This window comes from Cololabis saira, chromosome 5, assembly GCF_033807715.1.
Source record: "Cololabis saira isolate AMF1-May2022 chromosome 5, fColSai1.1, whole genome shotgun sequence".
Classification (NCBI taxonomy): Eukaryota; Metazoa; Chordata; class Actinopteri; order Beloniformes; family Belonidae; genus Cololabis; species Cololabis saira.
The window spans coordinates 30,873,113-30,890,830 of NC_084591.1; the positions used below are offsets into that span (position 1 = coordinate 30,873,113).

The window sequence follows — 17,718 nt, forward strand, 5'->3', positions numbered from 1 at the left end:
GTTCTCCAGGAGCCACTTCTTAACACTACTTTTGAGAATGAGTAGTAGGATGGGGACTCTCTAATTGATTGTGTCACTGAATTCCACTGACGGGATGCGTTGAAGGAAAGACTCCCTGTCTCAATGCACTGATTCTAAATGGGCATGTGCAGTCACCCCTAGCTGCACCTCTAGTAACCCTGGTTGAGGTAGATTTGAGTTTGACGAACCTAGATAGAGGAGGAGGAGCTAACCCGTGCATGATTTTAAAAACCAAGCAGAGATTTTTGTATTCAATAAGATTTTCCCAGCTAAACAGATTATACTTTTTTTAAATATCCATATGATATTTCAAAGTATAGTCATGCAAAATACTATAGTAGTCATTTAGTTAAAACACTCATAATTATTAAACCTTAATCCAAAAAATGCTTTTAACACTTTGAGTTCTGCCAATATAATAAATAGATTATAAATATATAAAACGGTTACATTAGGGGGGTAGTGGTTGGTATTTAGATCAGGTCATAGCAAGTAACTCTTACAATTACTTGTTGCTATAAACAAAGCCCAGAATTCAAAAATGTGGCACTATTCAGTCAGATACCAAATTTGTTCAAAGTTGACCCAATCAGGCATAAAAATGTTTCCAAATTAATTTTTTAATGTTTAGAAAAAGCAAAAAAAGTATAAGGGAGACTGAGGCGAGTGGAATGAGGCAACTTTTGAGTTTATTGCTGTAATGTTTGAGATAAATTGCTAAATAACTGCTAACAATGTAAAGATAACTCAAATATAAACATGCTCAGTTAGGTAATCTACCAGTCAATGGGACAAAAGGTTCACTATTTTGTCCTTTATACTGAGTGCTTGCAACAAATGCAGGTCTTTAAAAATTGATCGCAGGATGTGCTTTTATTGGGCTTTTTCAGAGGCATTCCTGTGACTGTTCTATCTGACCTCCAGACATAAAATCTGAGAGCAAAATTCAAACAAAGTGCAGGTGAACAACCCTTGACAAGCGGTAAATATAATGGTGAGTCCCATTGTTGGCCCATTCAGTAATCTTTTGTGTTTATTAGAACAGGAGATGAGCTAACGCTTCAATAATAAATCAGTCGGGACATGCTGACATGACCAGATGGAGTTAATTTATTTTGAGTCCATTCCATGGAGACAGCTTACTTTAATGGGATCTACAAAAACTATTAAAACATTTAAGAAGCAATGATTAAGGTGTATGACATAGTTATTAGGTTCGGCTCTCAAGAGTGTACCAGTGATGACAGCATAATCTCCCACCAAACACACTGGCGATATGGAACAAATGTTTGCACAGCTGCTTTTGAGTTTGAATGCTGGAAGTCTCTGCTGTGTCCCTGGCCGTGTCACCGAGCCTCATGGATCTCCCGCAGTTATCTCTTATGCGTGGGGTTTCACAGAAAGCCCTGCCCCTGGGAGACAAACACCCATTGTCCAGGCTGGATATTATTTTCAATTAACAAAGCTCCCATGGTAATGTGAGAGTCCAAACAGGTATGGGATCTACCTGGCCTCCAAGGCAACAGACTCAAGAATAATAGTGCTTAACTTAACTACAGAGTTTTCAGGGGGACTGATACAAAGAGTGGCATACAACCCCAACTTCAGTGGTTTTACTTATCTGTGCTACATAAGAGTACAGCTAGTTATAGATAGATCCATCCAATCACTCAATAATTTTTGTATACATGCGTCAGTCCTGTTCAAGGGACAACAGATGAAAAATAGTCAGAAATATTAATTCATGTGCATTGTCCCTACCAAATAAATACCATTTTTTAAAAAAAGGTCTTAAACAGCTCATCCTAGCTGACACTATGTACTATGTCCTTTATAAAGCCTCACATAAAATACTTACTCCAACTGAATGCATTAGAAATAATTTCTTATGCATCTTATTCTCTTTAATGTCTTACACAAGTATCTTAAAATAACCTTCCTTGTATGTGCAAACTGTAGAAAGCCAAGGGATGGATGTGTAACCAAATAAAGAAAGGAGGGATGATTTCGCTCCTTCATTCCTTTTATGGTCATGTCTGGTGGGAGGATAGGGGCGGGGCTTACGTGTCGACGTCATCGCCGTGCAGCGGATACCCGGAAGAGGGGCAGGATAACCAGCATGTTTGATGAAAGTTGTGTGAAAATAGTGATATTAAACTGAAAATCCATCGTACTAAACCACTCCGAAATTGTATCGCAAACATTGAAGATGTGTGAGAGTGCGAAAGAAAAGGTAAGGGAATAATAGCATTTTCTAGAAGCTCTTCTTCCTAATCCTTGAAGTCCGTTGCTCACCTTTCCTCCTGAATTTAGGACCATTTGGCCCTAAAGGAAAAGGGAAACACCTGCTTCAAGGCAGGAGACGTGCAGGGCGCTCTGTGCAGCTACACCAAAGCCCTGAAGCTGACAGACAGCCCGGCAGACCATGCAGTTCTGTACCGTAACCGCTCTGCCTGCTACCTGAAGCTGGAGGACTACAGCAAAGCTGAGGCTGATGCCTCCAGAGGTTGGTCTGTCTGTGTTGCATTATTCACCAAAACACGGAATAAGATACCATCTATATTGATAATAATAATCACACATGTGTAATTTTGAATTGCTGAGACCACGCTTCAGTTACCTGCTGTACAGGCTGTCCAATACTTTTTATGGTCACTTGCAAATGTTCATATCAGGGGCTGTACATCATGCAAACTAGATCCCCGAATTTGGATGGTTGCCACAAAGCATGAACATTAAGAAAAAATATAGAAATAAACTGATCAGATTAAATCATAAACTAAAGATTGCAACATTTTAGGTAGAATAAGAATTGGGTTACTAATTGATCGTGAGACAACACTTTGGATTCCTTTGCTGTCTATGCTCAAGCTGAAAAAATTGCACTTCTTCCTCTTCTTCTTCTTCTTTTGCTTTCGGCTTTTCCCTTCAGGGGTCGCCACAGCGAATCAGTTGCCTCCATCTGAGCCTGTCTTCTGCATCCTCTTCTCTTACCCCAAATACCTTCATGTCCTCTTTCACTACATTTATAAACCTCCTCTTTGGTTTTCCTCTGAGCCTCCTGCTTGGCAGTTCATAACTCAGCATCGTTCTACCGATATATTCACTATCTCTCCTCTGGACATGTCCAAACCATCTCAGTCTGGCCTCCCTGACTTTATCTCCAAAGCCTCTAACATGTGCTGTCCCTCTGATGTACTCACTGAAAAATTTTCACAATCTGTATTATTATTAAGCATCAAACAATAGTTGAACCACCACACTAATGAACTACAAATCATTCACTCTTGTATCTCAAGTGTTTATTGGTTTACATGTGTCAATCTGGGACAGATATGAAACACGTAGACCAGTGAATGCTTGGATACAAGCGCTGATCTTCATGATGAGGAGCAACCAGAATACACAAATGCAATTGTCCCAATGCCTGTTTTATTTCAAATAGAACAATGGACTCTATTTAAGCGTAGGCAACAGCGAGTTAACGCTGAGTTATGGTTCACTTACTGAACACTGTTGTTTAGTGTACATTAACACAAGTAACTATGATACTCCACAGAAATGATCCGTCAGCATGAGTTCTGTCAAATGTGTGCGCGTCTCTATTGCTACAGTGAATGTCGTCCCTTTCCTTTTTCAGCACTTGAAACTGACCCCGGCGATGTGAAAGCTAGGTTTCGGAGAGCCCAGGCCTTTCAGAAGCTTGGTAGGCTTGACCAGGCTTTTTTGGATGCTCAGAGGTGCGCTCAGTTGGAGCCCAAAAACAAAGCTTTCCAGGATCTGCTCAGACAGCTGGGAGCACAGATTCAGCAAAAGGTAAAGTGGCATTGACAAGGCCGTGGATTTTTTTTTTCCTATTGTATTTGGAGCAGAATCTTCATGAAACTTTCACTCATCAAAGTTTTATTTTTTCCTCTCAACCCTTTAGTCACAACAACTAAACTCCACAGATGCTCGTGTGCAGCAGATGTTTTCCCTCCTCTTGGACGCTTCTTCCAAAGAGTGTGATCGACAGAAGGTTAGCAAGGTTCCTATGTCCAAACAAATATCACTCTTTCTTTCTTAATATATTTAGATTTTCTTCTTGCATATGTGAAAGGAAAATAAATCAAAAAGTTGTTTTTTTTTTAATAAAATTTTAAAATTCCCAACCCATTTTCAGGCAGCTCAGAATCTAGTGGTATTATCTCGAGAAGAGGCAGGAGCCGAGCAAATCTTCCGCAACGATGGAGTGAAGCTCATTCAGAAGCTTCTTCAGTCAAAGCAGGAGGATGTCATCCTTTCTGCCCTCAGGACATTAGTAGGCTTGTGCACGGGACATCAGTCGAGAGTAAGTGCAACGGCTCACTCTAAAGTTAGCCAGTGTATCATCTTTAAAGTGGTGTTTTTATCGGAAACATTGTTAAGGTGGGCAGTGCATAGTAATAGTAGTCATAGTAATAGCCATATAACAAGTGTTATAAGTCTTGTTCACAGGTTATCATCAGATAAAATTCATATGTACAAAACATGATTTCAACACTTAAAATGGATGGGTTTGTTTGGATTTTTAATGCTGACATTTGCTGTTTTATTGCCAGACTATGGCTATAGTGAATGAGTTGGGAATGGACCAACTGTGCGCAGTAATGGGTTCAGGAGCCTCCACTGTGTCTCTGGCTGCCTGCCACCTGCTGCAGGTGATGTTTGAGGCTTTGACTGAGGGCATGAACAGAGACATTAAAGGCAAAGATGAAGCTATACTTCCTGGTGAGTTTGACACATTTGTTGTTTATATCTGAACTTTGGATGTTGAGATACAACATGCTTTTGTGTTTGTCAGCTGTTTGTTGATTATTTCTATGAATTTTGCACAGAGCCTTCCAAAGAGCTACGTTCAATGTTACGCCATCTTTTGGAAATGATACCAGCATCTAATGTGTCAGGCCCGGGCAGAGACAGCGCCATTAACCTTCTGGTCAAACAAGTGCCTCGAAAGTCCATGAAAACCTCTGACAACTCTCTCACCTTATGGGTGATAGACCAGGGTATGAAACACGTCTGCAAAGTCTATTGCTTTGATAGATGCAAAACAACGCCAGTACACATTTATTACTTTATTATGAGAAGAACATATGTTTTTAAGCCTGTTTTATACTGGTTGACTGTTGCTGGATTAAATGAGTACTGTGTTTCCCCTACAGGACTGAAGAAAATCCTGCAGGTGGCTGGGACCGTTCCTGAGCTCTCACAGGGACCAACTCTCACTGACAACACTCAAATGAGCTGCTCCGTTTTGCTTAACAAACTCTATGATGACCTGAAGAGTGAAAAAGAGAGGGAAAACTTTAACAAACTATGTGAAGAATATGTTCAGTGAGTTGATCACCAGCATTTTCTCTTTCTAGAAGTGATTGTCAAAATAAAAGTCATTATCAACAGCTTTAAAAAAATATGTTGCATGAATAATTCTGATCTTTTTTTTTTTTTTTTTTGCATAGACAACACTTCAACCAGCATGGGTTAGATGGCAAGTTGCATGCCATCCAGACAGTGTCGGTGCTCCTTCAAGGGCCCAGCGAAGTGGGTAACAGAACTCTGGAAATGTCAGGAATGATGGATGCAGTAATTTCTCTCTGTGCCTCCGAAGATGTAACTCACCAGCAGGTTGCAGTGGAGGCTCTTATACATGCTGCAGGCAAAGCCAAGAGAGCCTCCTTCATCACAGCCAACGGTGTCGCTCTTCTGAAGGACCTTTACAAGAAAAGCGAGAATGACAGGATACGTGTGAGAGCCCTTGTGGTAAGTGTCTCAAGTAGCTGGAGAAAATTACATTTTTAAATATAGTCTGAGTAAAGTAAACATTTAATTTAATTCTGAGTTTGTCACAAAAGATTTGTAATCAACGGTTCAAATTAAAACAGGCATGAAGTATGTGAAAGCTAGCTTTCAAAATCACAAAAAAATGAGGATGTTTGTTGACAGATCTCATAGCAGCTTAAATGAAAGGTAAACTGAGCAGTTATTTTTAACAGAACCAAAGCTCTTGGATGTGAAATCCCAGACATGAATTATTTTGGTCATCTCACAGCTGTCAAATAAGTTTACAACATCATTACATTTTCAAACTTAAACTTTAACAGCGAGGCAAATTTGAAATATTTCAGTGCCAGTGTCTTAATGACCTTTCCCTGATCTCAGAGCAGCCCTAAAACTCCTGGATAGAAAATTGATTGAAATGCAACAATCTAACTCCATAATCCTGTCCATCTTCATTCTCAGTCTCTTAATGTCTTTTAGGCAGCTGTTGTGTAACACATATCCATGTAAATCTTTTTATATCCCTTAGTCTGAATCTACGTGAAACTTACAATTTTATGTGTGCTATAATGGCAGGGTTTGTGCAAGCTCGGATCAGCAGGAGGGACAGATTTCAGCATGAAGCAGTTTGCAGAGGGATCTACACTCAAGCTTGCCAAGCAATGCAGGAAGTATGTACCTTATATTAAATCTGGAATATGTGAAGAGATGTGTTACTCTATTTTTAAACGATCTAACTGAAAAAAAAAAAAAAAAACAGTTAAACCTTGATTTCATGGCCTGAATATTTAAGTTAGCCTCTTTCTCTCATAGGTGGCTGTGTAATGAGTCTCTTCCCCCAACCTCCCGTCGCTGGTCTGTGGAAGGTCTCGCCTACCTCACCTTTGATGCTGATGTGAAGGAAGACATGGTGGAAGACAAGAATGCTCTCTTGGCCATGTTTGAATTAGCAAAGGTTCCAATATTCATTTTATTTATAGAATATATATTTTTTGTGTTTTAGACACAACAACAAAACAAAAAAAACAATTAATAAGCTGGATTCACGACAGATGGTCTTATTATTTTATATATTTTTAATGCAGTCAGAAGACAAGACTGTGCTCTTCGCTGTGGGCTCAACGTTAGTGAACTGCACAAACAGCTATGATGTGGAGAAACCAGATCCTCAAATGGTGGAGCTGGCCAAGTATGCAAAGCAGCATGTGCCCGAGGAACATCCAAAGGTACCTTTTTTTTTCTTTTTTTTTTTCTTTGTTTTTCCTGTCACATAATGTATCTTTAATACAACCCAAACTTTTTCCTATGTCTGTAGGTTTTTTTTCTTTATAAAGTGAATATTTTCCTTTTTATATGTCAGGATGCATCTTCTTATGTGGAGAAAAGGCTGGTTAAGCTCCTGGAAGCTGGTGTGGTGTCTGCATTGGTGTGTATGGTCAAACAAGAGAGTCCTGCCCTTACTGAGGCTTGTAAAGAATGTATTGCCAGGTAAATTACAATAAGATAGGTGTTTTACACAGCGTATTATTCCTGTGGATTTTTGCTTAATACACTTTGTCATGGCAGAGTTTTTTTGGCTGTGGTGGAGCGGCAGGAAGACAGAGGCACAGTTGTGGCCCAGGGTGGAGGAAAGGTAGAACACCATGAAATATGCAGACCTTTTCATGCCCACTGATCTACAGTCCTTGTTTCGGGCGGATTAATAATTGATGTTTTGTATTTCACATCTGCAGGCTCTCATCCCGCTTGCAACTGACAACACAGATGTAGGAAAAGTCAAAGCTGCACAAGCACTGGCAAAAATAGCCATTACATCTAACCCAGAGATTGCCTTTCCAGGAGAGAGGGTAAACATACAGCCAGTAACACAAAGCACTTTAGTCATAAAATCAACTTGAAACCTTTTCTTTTTTTCACTTTGTTTAACCTCTCCTAACATTGTGTTGGCAGATTTATGAAGTGGTCCGCCCGCTTCTGAACCTTTTAAGTCTTGAGTGCACCTTGCTTCAAAATTTTGAGGCACTCATGGCTCTCACCAACCTCTCCGGCATCAGCGAAAGACTCAGGTTGGCCACTAGAGGGAACCCTTTACCAAGAAATACACAGACACTAGTCATGTTTTTTGTTTTTTGCTTTTTAAATATTTAATTTAAAGATTTCAAGCTCAACTCAATATTTTTTACAATACTGTCAAAATATTACAAATAAAACATTTTCTTCATTTTTTAGGGCAGTGACAAATGAATAGTCCTCATTAGAACTCAATTATTGTATCAATTCAAATAATACCCTGCCCAGCCATGTAGCATATTTTCAAATGATATTGCTGTCTCAGTTGTGTGATCGTACAAGGCACACCTGGTTTCTTCTTCTTCTTCTGGTTATGATTATGATTATTATTATGTTTTACACAGTTACATATTGGCACTTAAATTGTCTTGGTTTAAAGTCTGATAGTGTGACTTTCTTGAAATGCATCTTGTGTTTTAATGATCATAGTGCTTTTGAGTTTTTGAATTTAATAAGTATTTTTCTTCCTCAGACAAAAGATAATAAAAGAAAAAGCAGTATCAAAGATTGAAGGTTACATGTTTGAGGAACATGAGCTGGTTAGAGCTGCTGCCACAGAGTGCATGTGTAATTTGGTTTTAAGTAAAGAGGTAAGTCACATGTTATTAACCAAATAATTTGTGATACATGTCTGAAGAAACATTGTACTAACAGCAGTGTGTCCTCAGGTGCAGGAGCTGTACTTGGCCACAGGGAATGATCGTCTGAAGCTGCTTGTGCTTTACAGCGGTGAAGAGGATGACAGGCTCAGGAAAGCTGCAGCAGGAACTTTGGCCATGCTGACAGCTGAGCAGCCTGAGCTCTGCTCCCGCATCCCTGGAACTGTAAGAAAACCCCTTCAGCAACATTTTCAAGAACATCATTCACTCAGGTTTACCTCACATTACCCCTGTTTGCCTTTTTTCTTAGACAACCCACTGGCTAGAGATAGTGCAGGCTCTGCTGCTGAGTGAAATTCCTGACCTACGTCATCGCGGAGTGGTAATCGTTCAGAACATGATGCAGGCAGAGAAAAGCTTGGCTGAGGCACTAATGGAGAGTGAAGCCTTGGAGATTCTCTCTGTCCTTGCAAAGGGGGGAGGGGGCATACCAGAGCCAGTCTCCAAAGTTGCACAGAACTGCCTTGACCAAGCAGTGGAGTATGGTGTCATCAGAGGCAGGGATGGGAAGGAAACAGGAACTGAGCCCTGACACCACAGATGCACTATGTCGATGCGTCTCCAGGCAGTTTTAGCTACTTGGAGAATTATTTTGAATAGTAAAGTCATTTAATTTTTGTCACAAATGGGTTTCTGGATTTCTCAAGAGTCTTTTTTTTTTTTTTTTTAAGTAAAAATGATCAAGTAATTGAATGAAATGAGATATCAAATGAAAACCAGAACACACGTAAGTATTTTGTCAGCTCAAACGAGCTTTGATTCCTGTCACAATGAAACAAGTGCGAATTCCACTTGTGGACCAATAAGGCTTTTCTAAATTGTATTTCTTTTGCTAAAGATGGCTATTTTCTCATTTTCCAAATATGTTATTTTATTGTTATCCCACAGCTATATTGTTTGTAATTACACTTTGTTTAACGCACTACTTAACTCGTCATTTTCCATTGTTTTAAAACGTAAACATTGTGTGCTTTTGGTTTGTTTGCTTTTTGGAATGTTTCTCTTTTCAATAATATTGTCATTTCATCACATTCCTGGTATATTAAATGTATACATTTCTGTGTTTTAGCATTTGAACTCAGCACAAACGAAATAAATAAAAAAGAAATAAATAAAAAACGCGTGTAAGTGAATTTATTGACCCATTTGTTTTATTTTGCAGATCGGGTTCATTCATTGGCCACCATGCCGTTGTCAACACAACAGCGCATGCGCAACACTTCCTAGTTGCGTTATTAGCACAAACGGTGCAGGAGTGTTTCTGTGACAAACTGAAAGTAACGGAGGCACAATTTGATTAAATGCGCTGGTTTGGTTTTGGTTTCAACGCTTTTGGACAAATACGTGTCCAAGAGGGATTAGTAAAAGACGAGAATAGTGAGGCTGTAAAAGAAGTCAAAGTGAGTGAACCGACGGAGCTGAGCTGTCATGCAGACAGAAGAGGCTGCTGCAGGAAACCTGCTCAAGTCAGGGCGAGCTGGAGTCGAACAGCCTGTTTGCATTTCGATGGTAAGGGAAAAGCCACGACCTTGTGAACCCAAGGCAAGTACGCATATTATTTAATCACAATGTGAGGTTGTGTTCAGTGGCGTCAATTCAGTGGAAGCTAAGGTATGGCAAGGTTTTGAGTCACAGAACTTAACTAGAGTATCAATCAACACGTCCAGCAAATACTCATCACAGAATTCTATGTAGCTTATCTGTGTGGTCAAGAAAATTGGAACTTTTTCAAATGCAGTCTCGCTCACCGCAAAAACTCAAAATCTTACCAGGAATATTTGTCTTATTTCTAGTTAAAATGTCAAATTTTTAGTCAAAAAATCTCATTACACTTAAAACAAGAGTCATCACCAGATGATTTCAAGTAAATTTTCACTTGAAATAAGTAGAAAAATCTGCCAGTGGGACAAAATTCATCTTCTCATTACAAGCAAAAAAATCTTGTTCCACTGGCAGATTTTTCCACTTATTTTAAGTGAAAATCTACTTGAAACAGGTGAGAATGGTTGTTTTTGAGTCTTGTCTTAAATGATATGAGATTTTTTTTTACTAAAAATTAGACATTTTAACTAGGAATGAGACAAATATTCTTGTTAAGATTTTCAGTTTTTGCAGTGTATAATAACTAGTGAAATCAATCATGTTGTTCTGATTTGCATTTGTAGTTATTCTATATGTATTAAGTAATAGAATAATCAATACAAATAGACACAGAGTAATTCCATAAATGTATTTAAAAAACAAACATTTACATTTTCCCTTGAAGCCAAGGTGTGGCGGCTGCCATACCTTGCCATACCCAATTGACGCCCCTGGTTGTGTTTCCCTGTCCGGCAGGAGACAGCCGTGTGAGTCTGGCAGGTTTCGGTGCGTCCATCTCCAACCAGTGTTGTGAAAGCGGCGGCTGCACGGATGCATTCATCACTGAATCACACCTCACACTCGCTTTCCCGGACAGGGTGGAATCCTGGGATCTGCAGAAGAAGGATAAAACTCCATGGAGCATGGAGGTGCCCTCTCAGGCAGGCAGCTCTGGTAATTATTATTTTATATTTTTAAAACTTTGTTTAATTAAGATTTTCAGTTTTGTTATAAAGACAGGTACTAAAAACAAGATTATGGTCAACATCTGTTTTTAAAGTCGCATGTGTTGAAATTCTGGGACATTGTCAAACTAAAAACTCTACAAATCATATTCAAAGTGAGAACTGATTCACTTCCAGGGAATTTAAAGAAAATGTTTTGTGACAGGGAGGGGGGTTATAATTTAAGAGGAAAATATAATTTCAAAAAACAATGTGTTCATTCTAAAAGGAAAAGCATGTGTATCTCAGTTGTTGGAGTGGATCTATGGAATGGGTTGGGTGATGGGTTGAAGCAATGTACAAATATAAATCAATTAAAAAAACGGTACAAAAAGGAAGTTCTGGGAAGTTATTTGGTTGAGGAGGAGTTATGTTAAGGCAATATGGTGTTTGTTAGCTGGTTATTCCCAAAGGCACAACCAATGGGAAAATTGGTAGCCTGTTAGGTAACTGCAGCTATTTATTATTAATATTTATGTTTAATTTATGATAGAGGTAACAAAGGGGCAGGGTTAAATAAGTTTTACTTCAACCTGCTCCTTTTCGGACACTGTTTTTTTTTTTTTTTCCCCCCTGTTACGTTTTTGTTGTTGTTGCTTTTTTTTCTGTATGTTTTGAATTTGTTTTAAAATCTTATATTTTTTTATGTGTTTGAAATAAACAATTCAATCAATCAAATCAATCTAGGTAGAGGCAGAACATGCATGAACTACAATATAAAACATGGTATGTACAATAAAGTAAGTGATACCCTCAGCAAAATGTAGTCAGAGATAACAACAAAACAAAAAAAAAACAAGTAGGCACTGTCACACATGACGCATGGGGATCAGAAGAAAAGATGCATGGTGGTTTTTAAATTGGTAGGCAGGATTAAGTGATTATGGGACTGCAGACAATTGAATATTTTCTTTAATGTGTTTCAGGAAAGGGTTGCACAATTTAGAAAAGGTTTTAGCAGAGCCTCTCATGGAATGCTTTATTTTCTCTAGTTTCAAAAAGTAAATCCCTTATCCAGTGAGTGAAGATGGGTGGGTGTGCCTCCTTGCATTTGAGTAAAATGAATCGCCTGGCGAGCAGAGTGGTGGTAATTATTATTTTTATCTGTTAGGTTTGTTCACTTGATCAGAAATATTAAGTTTCAGTAATTGTTTTTTTTCTGCAGCTGTGAATTTGCCCTTGGTTCCTGGCGGTTATGTAGCCTTAAAACTGCCTTTCTTCCGCACGTTGTCACCTCAACTCCAAGCCAAGAGCCTGGCACTGGGTGGGGAACATGCCACCCTTCTTACTGCCACTGGGGCTGTCTACACCTGGGGTCAGGGCAGGTACAGCTGTTACTGACACACAACAGACACTGGAGTATTAACACCTTCATCATATCCATTCTTGTGTGTTTGGTGACACGTGCTTATTTGGCAGCCACGGTCAGTTAGGGCATGGAGGACTCGTCTCTGAGGAGGAACCCAGGACAGTGGAGGCTCTCTGGGGGATGCCCATGAGCTCTGTGGCTGCAGGAGGATGGCACACCGTCTGCATTAGTGGCAAGTATTGAATAAAGATAAGCTAGGTCTGGTGCAAAAGATTACATCATAAACTGGAGAGGTAAAATTGATATTGCAGTGGCTTTTCTTCTCAGATGCCGGTGACCTGTATGTGTGGGGCTGGAATGAGAGCGGCCAGCTTGGACTTCCTTCACGAGGTCTAAGAAAAGCTTCGCAACAAAAAAGTTGTCAGCAAGGTTTGTAATGGTTAAATAGAAAGTTTTGATATAAGCAGACATTTTCATAATAGTAGTGGGGTATAAAAACACAGATAAATCATCCCCCAATAGTATAAAATTGTCTTCTGTACATTGCCTATTTCAGTGCTTTTTTAAGGCACTTGTTGATGGTATCTTCTCTACTTAACAGGAGAACTGCATCCCGATGCCAGCACATCTATTTGCAAGGAGCAACAAGAGGGGGAGAAACTTGAAGAGGTGTTCATTTCAATCCAGGCGTTCCCAGCTCTGCTGGATGTTAGTCCATCCTGTGAAATTAGGACAGTCAGCTGTGGCTCACGGCACACTGCTGCAGTAACAAGTAAGCTTTACATGGTTTACATGGTGTTTTTTCCCCTTATTTTCTAAAAGCTTCAAGTACAGTTTCTTACTTTTAGTGCTAACTTTGATAATAGATGGTGTTAAAGTTTCATAACTCCTGTATGAGCAGACCATTTGACAAGATACCTTATTTTGATTAAGGTGTTGCATGTTTATATTTTACCTCAGCGATGTAACTATGACCAGAATACTCCATCTTATAATGATTGTTTAGTTTTAAGTTTTTGAGGGCTTTTTTAAAATTATTATTAACAATGTGGTCTTTATCAACTAAATAATGGAGTTCTGTTGTCCATGTACATGCATTGCCTGATGCACTTTCTTTTCTTATTTATATGTCATATATTATCATTTCAGCCACAGGTGACCTCTACACTTGGGGATGGGGTAAGTTTTATTTCAGGCATTTAAACTGTTAATGAAAAACTAACACTAGAACTGCCAAGTGAATAAGACCTAAATGTAATGTATAATAAGTGTTTGTTGACCATTTTCAAGTGTCTCTTCTTGTATTATCTTTTAAGGTGAATATGGCCAACTAGGACACCAAACATCTGTCAGTTCGGATGAACCTCAGCTCGTGGAGTTTTTCAGGGAAAAGCAGATGCAGGTTGTTGACGTGGTGTGTGGGCCGTGGAACACTTTCACTGCAATTCTCGAGGAGGACGTCCTTGGACTTAAAAATACCACAAAATCCCCCACATGAACATCAACGGTTAACTTTGGTCAGGGTATCAGGAAGTACAAATTATGCCAACAAATACTTTGACATATGGAATTTAAAATATTTTGTATATTAAAAACACATTTGGGAATGAATGTTTTGTGTATATTTTTAATTATTAAACCATCATTAAAAATTAGTAATAAATTCCACACATAATATATAAAACAGTTAAGGCAGTAAAATTCACACGTAAAGATAATTTAAGGCAAGTATCTAAAAATATTTTTCACTTAAAATTAAACAGTTAAATGAGAAGGGTTGATGCTTTTCCACAGCCCGTAAGAGGTCTTCACAGCACGATCTTAAAAGAACTGCAGAGAGATTAAATGTTAATAGGTGTTAGAGCGAGAAAAATTGAGTTTCGTAAAATGTATATGCATTGAAATATTAAGTCGAGATTTTGATTCACCTGACAAAGTCTGGTGATCTTGAGATGACATGCTGAAACTCTGAGAGGTTCACAGTCCCATCTTTGTCAATGTCTGACTCCTCAAGTATCTAAATAATATACAAGGGAAACAAAGTTTAGGCCCACAATGCCTCAAGTTAGCACCCTACAACCACATGCTGTTTGAACTTAGCACTATTCCTCCATTTGCCACCAAAGATAAGGAGCCACATTGAACTCACGTTGCTGATGAGCTGTTTCATCTCTTCGCTGGATAGCCTCGTCTCCTCTGTCTCACCAGTCAAGCGGTTAACCAGCTTCTCCAGATCACCACAGTCAAGAGTTCCATCGTCATCAAAGTCTGAAAATGCCAAACTCATCAGTACACAGATTGGCATCGTTACATAACCGGTCGACCAGTGCTTTAAGTGGGCCGGTACGGAGCAGTACGCAGTACCGGCACTTCTAAATTTTACCCATCAGCGTACCGGAAATTATTTACTGTGTGCGGCGCGTACCGGTACTGTTCTTCCCAGATTCCCCATCAGTCAGTAACTCCCCCCGATCTCCCCAAAGTCTACAGGTTGGATTTGTTGATTAAGGTGTTTTGATGCTCAAAGCTTGCCGTACAGACGTAAAGGCGCGCTTGGCCAACCCGCGGCTCGCGTGCCGCATGCGGCTCTTTGGCCGGTGTCATGCGGCTCTTGCAACTTTATTTGATAGATGCAGTGAAAGACAGACTCGTAGGAAGTGGGTGCAAAATATGCCACAACTGGAATCGTGTGTACGCAAGTCGCCTGCTCATCCCGTTGAGCTAGACGGGCGTGCTCGCGGTTGTGACGGAAATAAGTTGGAGGGACAAAATGCACGGCCAAACGGAAATATGAAGGTAAACACAGGAGGTTTTTAACAGAGCGGGAGAGTTTAATATATATATATATATATATATATATATATATATATATATATATATATATATATATATATATATGTTTTTTCTTTTGATATATTGTTCAATTCTAAAAAGAGTGTTGTTATGATCTGCAAAACAAAGGACAATCTGAAGCTTACCTTTCCCTCTTTTTCCTTGGCAGGAGAAGTATTAGAGGTTGTAAAGAAGTTTAAATACCTGGGCCATAGAATTAGGGATGATTTCTGTGATGCTGATGATTTGCAGCTTCAGTGCTGTAAGCTATATGGCCAAGCCAATATGCTGGCACGTAAGTTTCATATGTGTACGGATAGTGTTAAGGACATCACTGTTTAAAACATATTGCACTCCGCTATACACTGCTCACTTGTAGTGCCATTACACAAGTGCTAAAATAAAAAAGCTACAGGTGGCATATAATAATGCTTTTAGAATTTTTTTTTAAAACTCCCTAGATGGACAAGTGCAAGTGTAATGTTTGTGACCAGTGATGTACCCACTTTCCATGCTGTATTGAGGAATTTTATGTTTAGATTTATGTGTAGACTGAAGGAGTCAAAGAATGTTTTAATTATGGCCTTAACTGACACGACACAGAGCGATAAAAGGTTCTCCTCCTGTTTCTGGAAACACTGGAGGAAATGTGTGTATGTTTTTAGCTAACTTGAATGGCACAAGGAAATGTTTGTATGTTTTTAACTTATTTGAAGGGTACAAGTGAATCTCTTTCTGTCTATCTTGTTTTGTATTCTGGACCCAGTGTCTGCAAATAAAGTTTATATATATATATATATATATATATATATATATATACACATATACAAATTTACATAGTCCCATATTTGTATGACTGGAGGGGGAGAGTACCGGCACTTATTTTTTCCCACTTAAAGCACTGCGGTCGACCAACTCGTATGTTATTAACTTATTTACCAAATATACGGAATGCATAGTGGGATTTGATTTCCAGGGTGGCGGAGTCACTGAAGGCACTCAAAAGGTCTAGGAAGTCTTCAAAGGTGAGGCTTCCATCTTTCAGATCAGATGTGGAGAATACTTGGCAGATCCTGTCTTTGAAAGGGTTGGACTGGGATGGAAACAAGTACAAGGGTCAGTTCAGGATGACGACACATCAGTCACTCCACAACAGGTTACAGGATCAGCAGCTATAAAAATCATAATACCGTGTTTCTTCCGTCTTACTGTGTAACATGTTCTCACCTTAAGCTCGGGCAGAGTGAGAATCCTTTCCAGGGGAAGTCTGGCACTTTGAAGACTTTTCTCCTCTCTAGTGAGCAGCTCTGTGAATCTTTTGTGTGCCCTAAAAACAGCAACAAATTAATCACTAATCACAATACAACGTGTTCAGTTAAATGGCATACATCTTATCACTTACAGGAGGATTTCTTGTTTGGTCAGGAAGGTCAGCTCCTATAAGCAGAAGTTTAAATCATTATAAATACAGTGATGACTGCTAATCTAGACTTTTTCCCCGATTCACTATGTTTATTACGTATTTTGAGAAAAATGCCAGTGAAGTTATGTTTAACTTACAAGAAATACTTTGACGACAAAAGTCAAAACAAAAAAAAATAGTTTTTTTTCTAAGGCAAAGCTCTTAATAATGTTGTTTTGCCTTGTTTAATGTAGTTAGGGTTATTTTAGTTTTTTGCGACTGAAAAAAGAAACTGTTTCCAAACTTTAGCCGCTTGGTTGATATCCGTGAAACAGCAGTTAACATAGACAGTGATCACTCACCTGATATTCTGATAGCATGTCCTTTCCAAGTTGACTCGCCGTAGTTCCCATCTCGAAGGTTTGGATTAGAAATTACGCTTTAGTTTTTGTAAACATTTAACAATTTTCGATCCACCCGAGGCTGCTCGGGTTACTGACTTCCGGTTTCTGCCGAGCGCGCTCCCGTAGCGTTCACGCGCCTGTAACCATAGCAGGTAACAGTTTCCATCGTGACGCGGGTCATTGAAACCTGCTGCTATAACCTGTCCCTATACACTTTCTCACTGGCCTCAGTGGCGTCAATTCAGTCGAAGCTAAGGTATGGCAAGGTTACGAGTCACAGAACTTAACTAGAGTATCAATCAACACGTCCAGCAAATACTCATCACAGAAGTCTGCTATGGAGTTTATCTGTGTGGTCAAGAAAATTTGAACTTTTTCAAATGCAGTCTCGCTCAGTGCAAAAACTCAAAATCTTACCAGGAATATTTGTCTTATTTCTGGTTAAAATGTCTCATTTTTAGTCAAAAAATCTCATTACACTTAAAACAAGAAAAATAACTTGTTATTTGACCATTTTCACCAGAAAAATAACTTGTTATTTGACCATTTTCACCTGTTTCAAGTACATTTTCACTTGAAATAAGTAGAAAAATCTGCCAGTGGGACAAGATTTATCTTCTCATTACAAGCAAAAGAA

General features: G+C 39.1%; 3 protein-coding genes across 3 annotated transcripts; 2 read left to right on the top strand and 1 right to left on the bottom strand.

The window, feature by feature from the left end:
- The first annotated feature begins 2,112 nt into the window (after positions 1 to 2,112).
- On the top strand, positions 2,113 to 9,247 carry unc45a (unc-45 myosin chaperone A). Its single transcript, XM_061722576.1, has 19 exons — positions 2,113 to 2,254; positions 2,335 to 2,527; positions 3,662 to 3,837; positions 3,950 to 4,039; positions 4,184 to 4,351; positions 4,602 to 4,770; positions 4,878 to 5,048; positions 5,205 to 5,376; positions 5,502 to 5,802; positions 6,397 to 6,491; positions 6,634 to 6,775; positions 6,906 to 7,046; positions 7,181 to 7,308; positions 7,387 to 7,453; positions 7,554 to 7,667; positions 7,771 to 7,886; positions 8,363 to 8,480; positions 8,559 to 8,714; positions 8,800 to 9,247. Exons 1-19 carry the CDS (start codon positions 2,231 to 2,233, stop codon positions 9,079 to 9,081), a joined length of 2,823 nt encoding a protein of 940 aa, XP_061578560.1. The 5' UTR covers positions 2,113 to 2,230; the 3' UTR covers positions 9,082 to 9,247.
- A 541-nt stretch (positions 9,248 to 9,788) lies between these two features.
- LOC133444058 (RCC1 domain-containing protein 1-like) lies at positions 9,789 to 14,044 on the top strand. Its single transcript, XM_061721519.1, has 8 exons — positions 9,789 to 10,058; positions 10,887 to 11,084; positions 12,300 to 12,459; positions 12,554 to 12,675; positions 12,771 to 12,872; positions 13,045 to 13,215; positions 13,593 to 13,622; positions 13,760 to 14,044. The coding sequence occupies exons 1-8, from the start codon at positions 9,851 to 9,853 to the stop codon at positions 13,939 to 13,941; spliced, it is 1,173 nt and encodes a 390-aa protein (XP_061577503.1). The 5' UTR covers positions 9,789 to 9,850; the 3' UTR covers positions 13,942 to 14,044.
- Positions 14,045 to 14,054: 10 nt separating this feature from the next.
- LOC133444059 (calcium and integrin-binding protein 1-like) lies at positions 14,055 to 17,206 on the bottom strand. The gene is made up of 7 exons (XM_061721520.1): positions 17,040 to 17,206; positions 16,678 to 16,712; positions 16,503 to 16,602; positions 16,215 to 16,368; positions 14,593 to 14,711; positions 14,372 to 14,460; positions 14,055 to 14,273 (listed from the first exon to the last, which is right to left on the bottom strand). Exons 1-7 carry the CDS (start codon positions 17,088 to 17,090, stop codon positions 14,252 to 14,254), a joined length of 570 nt encoding a protein of 189 aa, XP_061577504.1. The 5' UTR covers positions 17,091 to 17,206; the 3' UTR covers positions 14,055 to 14,251.
- Positions 17,207 to 17,718: the final 512 nt, after the last annotated feature.